We start from the raw sequence: 9,195 nt of genomic DNA, 5'->3' as shown, positions 1-9,195 counted from the left end.
ATGGCGCTGCTGCTGCAGCTCCTGCGGCGGCTGCTGGCGCACCTGGGCTGGCCGCCGGGGCAGGTGAGGGGCGGGGGGAGGGGAAGGAGAAGGAGAAGGGGGGGGGCGCCTAACGGCTCCGGGCAGCCGTTAACGGCCGCCGCGCCCGCCCCGCGCTCTGTCCGCCTCAAGGTGCGTCGGGGCCCCTCAGCCGGGGGAGGGGAGCGGGAGGCTGCCTCACGCTCCGGCGCACGTAGCTCGAAGTTATCCGGCAGCGTTTCTCGCAGAAGCCCGGGGGCTCGGCTGCGCTCCCGGGGTTAACGGCTGCTCTGGTTCCCAGATCGCAGCGGTGTGGCGAAAGAAGGAGTACGGCCCCACGCGGAGCGTGGTCCGGAGGCTTGGCACGATGCTTTCCCTAGAGCCCTACCCCAGGCCTTATTTCCAAGTAAGTGATTTACTGCTATACGTACCCTTCACGTGGATTTACATTTCCCAGCTCCTTAACATAGTGACAGCTTTCCTGTGCTTTTTCTCTCTCTCTTTTTTTTTTTTTTTTAATTTTTAGCAAAAATAACTAATGTTTTGCTTACCTGATGCTCGCTATTTTCAGCTTCCTCACAGCACTTTACAACTTTTTTGCGAAGGCAAGATTTTAATGCATACTAAATCCAGTTTCTCTACACGCGTGTGTATTTGCTTATTTGTTCTTAGCTTGTTCAAGACCCGTGTCCTCCAGATTATGATGAGCGAAGCACAGCTCCCGTAGCTCCATCGCTTGCTGATGTCTTGTGGGTGGCACATGATGAGGGGCAAGTATTTGCTAGATTCAGGTAAGTACAAGTACGTGCGCAGAAAGGGGTAATAGCAGTAACTTGTGTCATCAGTGCTTTTCCCCTCCTTCAGCCTTTTCAAGGCTCTAGTTAAACCAGCCCTGCAAACTTTGTTTTTAGGGAGTTCCTGCTCACCTGGAAGTTCTTATAGCGCAGAATATTCTCACCTGAAAGATTTCTGATGCTGGGTATTGCCTTTCCTCTTCCCGATAGCGTGTCAGATGCGTTACTGGTATTTTAACTCGTGTTTAACTTTGCATGCATGTCGTATATAGAAGTCTTATAGAGGTATAGAAGTCTTCTCCTCTGCCCCTTTCCATTCCTCTAGGGAAAAAATAGAAAGTAGTTTTACTGTTCTTCTACAGGATATGTTCAAAGTTAGAGGATGAGTTGGAGAGCTAAAAGCAAGATTAAGATTTGGATACTTTTGTGTTTGTGTCTATGTTGGATAATGTAATTGTACTTCATACTGGTGTGTGTTTGTCCATGATCGTTGTGTACTGCTCGCTGGTAATGAAATTACAAGACATTAATAAAAAGTGCGTCATCTGAATTTGTTAGAGAACTTGTGATATGGTTGTGTTTCATTTCAGGACTCCTCAGCTGTTACTGTCAAATTACCTAAGTCTTTTGTAGCAGCTGCAAAATCTTAAAAACATAAGTGTATTGTTAAAAGGAACTCTGGCCTGTTTTATCCTGCTTGGTGCTGCTTATAGCAAGTCTAACTCAAAGATCCATGGATCTTCAGTTTTCTGTTGTTTCCATTTTTTCTTCTTCCTCCTCCTCTTCTGACTCAGTGGGATGTTTTTCAAGGACAAGTGTTGTAATCTGTATCTCTTCCTTCTGAGCCAGTGAGATTTTTTTTCTTTTTTTTTTTTTTTTTTGCAAATCAGAAAACTGTTGCAGGTGTGGTTTGAAGTAAAAGGATGAGTGTAGCAAAAAAAAAAAAAAAAAAAGGTCTACTTTTGTTTCAGTCAAAGCTTAGTGGATTTGTGGATTTGGAACAAATAAAGTGAACTTAATTTCTTCCTTTCACAGTCTCATTCTGATAGTTTGAGTTTACACTCATTCTGTATTGAAAGATAAGGTTCTTACTCTGTCAGTATTAAAATTCATGATTATTCTCCAATGTGTTTTCTGAAAGATTGCAACTTCTTTGTCACTTGCAGAGTTTGATAAATGACTAGAATGTGTGAAGTCTAGTTAAGAGATCATTGTTATCTGACTCTTTCCTGCCTTTTATACTTACTGTTTCATGTAGAGAGGAGGGAAAGGCACCCCAGTCAAATTGAATAGTAACAGCTCAATCCTGTACCATGACCTTGCAATGTCTAATTTATCCCTGAGTAAGTTATCTATTTTGATTATGACTGTTCAGGATTTTTTATCTTACTTGAACTGAAGAAGACTTAAAACATTTTCTTAACGTTATGAATAGCAAATTGTTTTCTTAAATAGTTTGCGAATTTTATGTCTTGCTGAACGTTGATAACTTGCTTGGACAGGCCCTGAAGAAACCTTGAGATTTCTTTTGCTGGCTGAACCTTTTAAACTGTGTTTTCTGTTTCTTTCTAGGACTGAATTATGGAGAAAAGAAAAAAGTACAGCTTATCATGACTTACATCCATCTACAGATTCTATACCAAGTGTTCCAAAAAACAGTATACAGAAAGACAGTCTTGTTGATCGAGCAGCACTTCAGAAAATTTCTGCGCTTGAAGATGAGCTGACTTTTCTTCGTGCTCAGATTGCCACTATTGTTGCAGCACATACCCTGGGAAACATTCCATCGCGTAAGCCTTTCTGGTTTGAAGTAAACCTATTTTCCTTTACTGCATCAGAGGTCTTGTTCACATCTAACCACATCTCTGATACTGATATAGAACATCTGTAACTTCTTCACCTGAAGTTATACCAACAAAATTTACTGAATGTATTTTTTTCACCATTTGTGCCCTTTGTTTCCCGCCTTTGCTTTCACTTTTTTTTTTTTTTTTTAATGCCAACTTTCTGATTTTGAATGCAGTTGATCCTAAGTGATCTTCATATTCTTTTCCATGTTTGTGAAGGAACTTAGTAACAACACTATTAATAAACCACCAATTACTGGTTTTGTTTAAAAATATATATATATAACCTTAGACTTATGTACCATTTCTGACAAGTTATCAAAATACTGAATAAAAATATATGGAATTGAAGCTCAAGATTTAAGAGAAAGGAATGCTACAAATAGTCTAATGTGTAACCATCACTGGAGTACCGAAGGTAGTTAGTCTCCAATATGAACTTCAATCTTGTGATTTTTTTTTTCCTTAAGTTTTGAGGTCACAGTTGTCTTGTACGCTAACCCCAATGTGGTTGTTGAAACATTTGAACTGATACGAGACGGTTCAGGGGCCTCTCTCTGTGCTTCGACTTGTTGTTCTGTTGTCACTTTTTGTCTCTTCTCCATTGCACTCTATGCATTTTGTAGTCTGTTTTATGTGCTCTGTGGTTTTCTTTGCTGTTGCTTCATCTGGGTTATTCTAACCTTCAGACCATTGAGAATGATCTATGTGTAGTTGCAGGCTGCTTTCTGTTGCAGGTTTCTGATTTACCTAGTGCATGGATCAAAGACACATCAGAGCAGCCCAGACCACCTCAAATCCATTATTTCATGTGTTCTGAGTCTGTCTAAAATTGGTTTTAGTTTTAAATGTAATTATTTTCTTCTGTGATGTTATGTGTGGTGTGTAAGGAAGTGCTTTTAGAGGGCCGTCTTATCTTGACTTAAAACAGAGTCATACAAGATGTTGCTTAGTATTATTAATTGCTAAGGTACTACAGACTATTGAGAATAAAATCCCTATTTTTCTTTTGACTGCATCCAGAAGCCTTTAAAACATTCAGCATTCCAGATGGGTCTTACCCAGTGCCAGCCATGACTTCTACGCCATTGTCCGTCTCTCACAATCACTTTGTAATTCCCTCGCCGCCTCCGCTCCCTTCTGGTGCACCATCTGCTGTTGATGCTAGTAACTCAGCGATTGAACTCATCAAACAACGCCGTGCTGCAAGAAACAGTGCTTTGACTGCAGCTGATGCTGCTGATCACCAGAGGACAAAGAACGTTCCTAGTATGATGGATGTTTTGAAAGACCTAAACAAAGTTCAGTTGCGTGCTACTGAGAGGTAGGTTGGAATTCAATGCGTGTCTGAGCTATCTAAGGCCATGTAACCGTTACAGCGTTTACGTATAAGCAGAGAACACCACGATGAAACAAATCATTTAACACGCAGCTACTGCTGACAGACTGAAGTTGGCAGCGTTTACGTTCACGGCTTGGAATGTGACATGGCTTTTAGATGCATTTGAAAAATGCTGAATATAGCATTTAAAACTTCTCTGCTGCACTAGTATACGAATCTCAGGTTGTTTGCATCTGTGTGTGTGTGTGACTTTTGTGTCCCTTTTTTTTGTTGAGAGTGGGTCTGTCACAGGAAACTGATCTGAACAAATACCTTTTTCTCATTCACTGTGAAAGGACTGAAAAAGTGTCTTAATGTGTCCAGAATATTCTGGTACTACATTCAAACTGTTAAAGCAAATATGTGCTGTATCTTACTGAAAGCGTTTCCTGAATTTAAATTGGATTGTGATATTTTTCATGGTATGCCATTTTGATTTTAAGAGCAGTTGACCTTACAAAAATGCTTTAGTAAAGACTGTAATACCTCTTTGTGTCAGTGTTGGTCTGCTATACTAGATGTGATAGAAGTTGTCAGATGTCTTTTCTGAACTTGTGGAGCTGGAAAAGCATGCAAGAACAATCGAATCTCTACTGAATAATAGGAGCTCTTAATGTGGGAAGAATGTCACCAAAAATGATTGCACTCTTATTTCAGTACTTTCTTAAGTGTGAGTTTTATCCCTGAAAATACTTAGCACAAGTCTTGGACAAATTATCTATATGCAATCCTGGAGCATACCTTCATGCTTTTGATGATATATTTATACAGTAAATAAAGCAAATACAAACTGCACTAAGGAAAAACTATTTCTTGATGTTTCCTTCCATGTATGGTGAAAGAAGAGAGTGAAACATTTGTAATGACAGTTTTAACCGCCATCATGTTAGCAGGGGCAAGTTGAGTTTGAAATGATAGGTGTGCATCTGAAATGCTCCAGGATTTAGACATCTACCCAAATACTGAAGGTAGAACTTCACTGCCAGACTTGCTGCTAATGCACAATGACAGCAGTAAGCTCAACTCTTTGGTCTGGAAATCACACTTTCTGCTAGCACAAGTGTGCATATATCTAGATTTGTTTCAAATATGTCAGTGCTTAGGATGTTTTTTATGATTATTTTCTTGGATTAGTCACTAATTTCTATCTTTATGTTAGGCTTTGGGGTGCTAGATGCTGTTTTGATTTTGTCGGTTTTGCTGTCTTGATTTTGTTGAGAACGCTTTTTTATAAATTAAAATAGAATCATGGAATGTCTTGGGTTGGAAGGGACCTCAAAGATCCTGGAGTTCCAACCCCCCTGCCATGGGCAGGGATGCCACCCAGTAGATCAGGTTGCTCAGTCTTGAGTCTAACCAGGTCTTGAACACCTGCAGGGATGGGGCATCTACAACCTTTCTGGGCAACCTGGGCCAGTGCCTCACCACTCTCTGAGTGAAGAATTTCCTTCTAACCTCTAATGTAAATCTTCCCTCTTTTAGTTTAAAAACATTCCCTCTTGTCCTGTCATTATCATTTTTAAACGTAATTACTCTGAGAAATTTTGTAATTCTTTTTCTTTCTTCTAAGACCACAGAAAGGCATACTGTTCTGAACTGAAAATTAATGAAATTTAAGTCAAATTATGTTGTAAAAGGTTATGAATTATGTTAGTAGGAATCTCCAACTAATATGCCTTAATATAGCTTATGAATGAAACCTGCTATGCAAACTCTACTTTTTTTTTTCTTTTGCATTACTTTAGCACTTTCTGTTGATTTATTACACGCTTTTCTTTAAGGAACAGCATCAAGTTTTATTTTTGAACTAAGAATCTGGCTGACAAGTTGTTAGGTGTACTGTTATTAGTCCTGTCTGGTTAATTGCTTTAAAACAACAAAAGCAGCATTATTTGTGCAATCAAGGGTTTATAGGATGAAGATGTATACAAAAGTTGTCTTATTGGACTTTAGATCGCTAAGCACAAGATTAAGGGTGGAAGATAATAAATTTTCTTTCTTTGTAGGTCGCCTGGAGGCACTCCTCTTTCTAAACCCAAAAAAAGGCTAAGTTCAGATTGGGATCCAGTTGCTATACTGACTCATGCACTAAAACAAAAATTTGCACATAAATTTGAAGACAATGATGATTCACTGGACAAAGAAAATAGATCCTTTGATAGCTCCCCGTTTTCTAGTCCAGAGATCCCACTGGTATGTTTTTATATAATAATGTGTTTTTATATTCTTGAAATGACTGCAGTTTTCATGGATAGTAGCAAGGTTTTGGAGTCGACAACTTTTCTACAATGATTTTAAGCCATCAGCTTAGTTGTTTCTTTCAAGTGTAATCAAGGCAGAGAATCCCAACAACTTATTATGAATGGATTTCAGCTGGGAAATGCTTTTCTAGATACACCAAAAGGAAAAAAGTGACTGACTCTAAAAACTCAGCTCATTGTTGGTTAAACTGTGGACATTGGCTCAATAGTAACTAACAGGCATTTGCATGTAGAAACTGTATGTGCAGTTAGTAATACTGACTATTAATTTCTTAACTAATTTTACAAATCAAGATGCCAGGAAGGTAGCAGAGGTCTGCCTAGCATGTGCTGAGTGTTCAGAAAACAAATTTAAAGCGTTGGGTTTAGTATCTTCCCTCTTGTGCAAGCATCATTTCCACATGCTCTGCATCTTTTATTCTGAACATTGTTGCAGTGCCCCTGGAAAATCCAGTTCTTTGCTATGAACAAGATGCTGGTTTCTGTAGAGCAGTCCGCAAGCTACTTTAACTTCTGCAGTCCAGCAGGTACTGGTGGTTATTCACTAGAGGCATTTGTAAACCCCAGAGCTGCTTAGATGAGACAGACAGAAATAGGTGGAAGTAATTTAAAGCATCTCTCTCTGCTTAGCAATTACATCTTTTCATCTGTGAAATGAGCGAGATACAGAATCTTATTTGGCACTGTGGTTTGTTCGTTTTTTTTGTTTGTTTTAGCCTAATGGAGAAAAATAGTATTGGAAAGCATGTGGTGGAAATCCAGACATTCTTTGAAGGCTGAAGGCTGCAGCTATACTCATGGCTAGTTGCATGACTGAAAATTTAAAGAAAACTAAGATGTGTGTTTCTTTTTCCTGCTATAACGATTCTTTGAAAACCTTAGGCTGGCACAAAGATTTTTGCAAGGAAATGTAGCTTTTATCTTATGCACTGTAATGAATCATCCTTTCTTGTACAGCCTATATAAATTTCTCTGTGATTTTTAATTTTTTTAATTTTTTTTTAAGGAAAAGTCTGAAACTTGTAAAAAGCAAGGAAACAAAACAGCCAGGTTTGTGTTTTGGATGCAACAGACCATTGCATTGTGTAGCAAACTTACCTGATTCTAGATATGAAGATTGAAGTTAGATCCTGGAAGGGCGTGTTTATGAATCTTCTTTTGTTCCAAGTTCTAAGTTAAATTATAGTCTGGAAGAGGGACTGATTAAGGCCAGCACGTTCAGGAGCAGATGAAGGAAGATGGGCTTTTCTGGTTGAAACAGGGGCTTGATTGCAAGATCATGCTTATTTTAATTGTTTATCCTTGAGTGTTCTGAAGAAAAACTAATGTAAAGCAATTTATTGTGTTTATGTTATTCTTCCTAGATTAAGTGAAGTGCATAAATTCTCCCAAACTGCCTTTATCGTAAACAGCTTCTCATTCAGTTGTCTTGGATATAATTTTATCTAATTCCATCCCTCCTGGCCAGGTTGGACGTTGCAGCCTGAAATCAAGTGCAAATTCTAGCCTCGTGAGAACTGATGAAGTTAAAGTATCAACGTGGAAAGTGAGAGCTCATATTTAACTGATGGAGATTGCTGAGGAAACTTCGTAGTGTGTGTGTAAGTGGCAGGCCCACTCTGTGAAACTGCTGTAATATGTTATAGAATGTATCTGTCTTATGCTGTTAATGTTTGGGTTGTAGGGCTTGTAAAACTGCCTCTTCCTTCTCTTTAGTTTCCCAGCAGCCAAACTCATGAATGTGATGCTTTGTGAGAAGCACACAGCCAAAAAAAGGGTTTTGTTACTGTGGAGCACTGTGTCTGAAACCTGGGAAACTGAGAAATACAGGAAAGAAATGTTCGTGAAAGAAAAGTAATTATTTGTGTGGCAGCTTAGGTGAGCACTGTCTCTGTACTTCACTGTAAATACTGAAGATGTATAAACTTCTGGACTGTATTGTGTATAGCTGACTGTATATAAGTAATGGTAGCTAATACTGTGATAAAGTTTCCTCAGTTTTCTTTGCAGTCTGCTAATGCGACTCCTTATTTCATGTGCAAGCAGTGTTCTAATTTGTCTTGAGTCAGTAGAGAAACTTTCATGTTTGTGAAATTTTGTCTTGCTGTAAGTATGCTACACGCTGTCTATTAAATGCTTATCGTGTGGAGGAGTTTTTCTTTTGAGACAAAAAAAGACCTTGTAGAGACATCTGTTAGCACATAGTCTAAATTCCACATGTAAATGAACATTAATTGTATCATCTCTCTGGCTTTTCTGTATAAAGTCTGTTTCGTTCACAGAGTTTATAAAATAAAATTTCCTTTGTATCACAGATGTGTGTGATAGTGACGTTTTGTGTTGTGGAGTCTCGTATCTTAAGAGCTGACCATATTAGAAGACTACTTTATTTTAGATAAAATAAAGAGCTTACTTTTTTCCTGTTAGAAGACTTGGAATCTCTTATTTACAAATTTGTTGTGATCCACTGCTTACAATAGCTGCCTTCACTTATTCTTTTGTCTAATGATCCGTTATCAATTGAACTGTGGATTGTGTCCCTTGTATGTACCGTGTATCTTCTATATCCCTACCCCCTTACACAGAATAGACATCTGGATTCCCTGTTACTGCCAAGTCTTATTTGTACAATTACTAGAGGCAACTGTTCAAATCCCATACTTTTGTTTTAATTCCAGAAGTTACCTTTTGACTAAAATTGGAGCTCGTGATTTAACTGTTGTCCTGTTTTCAGCTGTGAGGCTGGGTGCTTAACCACAACAAATACTTCATTTCTTAAATCATGTGTCCTAGATGTTTTTTCTTGAATTTAGTGATTTTTATACTTTATTACGTTCTCTCATTTCTTTCGCACTCCATAACAGCCTGACCTTACCTTTCTCTCTGCTTTTAAA

The 9,195-nt window shown here is 38.7% G+C and overlaps 1 protein-coding gene across 1 annotated transcript; it reads left to right on the top strand.

Annotated features, from left to right (window-relative positions):
• On the top strand, positions 1–8,663 carry MTFR2 (mitochondrial fission regulator 2). Its single transcript, XM_032184484.1, has 7 exons — positions 1–63; positions 320–424; positions 691–809; positions 2,385–2,602; positions 3,683–3,983; positions 6,047–6,233; positions 7,770–8,663. Exons 1-7 carry the CDS (start codon positions 1–3, stop codon positions 7,863–7,865), a joined length of 1,089 nt encoding a protein of 362 aa, XP_032040375.1. The 3' UTR covers positions 7,866–8,663.
• Positions 8,664–9,195: the final 532 nt, after the last annotated feature.

This window comes from Aythya fuligula, chromosome 3, assembly GCF_009819795.1.
Source record: "Aythya fuligula isolate bAytFul2 chromosome 3, bAytFul2.pri, whole genome shotgun sequence".
Lineage (NCBI taxonomy): Eukaryota > Metazoa > Chordata > Aves > Anseriformes > Anatidae > Aythya > Aythya fuligula.
This window is presented reverse-complemented; position numbering and strand designations above follow the sequence as displayed.

Bases quoted from the DNA above. Each gene is read 5' to 3' on its own strand.
- MTFR2 (XM_032184484.1), top strand. From the start codon at position 1: ATGGCGCTGCTGCTGCAGCTCCTGCGGCGGCTGCTGGCGCACCTGGGC. The intron at 64-319 runs GTGAGGGGCGGG...TCTGGTTCCCAG, and splicing joins TGGGCTGGCCGCCGGGGCAG to ATCGCAGCGGTGTGGCGAAA. The intron at 425-690 runs GTAAGTGATTTA...ATTTGTTCTTAG, and splicing joins ACCCCAGGCCTTATTTCCAA to CTTGTTCAAGACCCGTGTCC.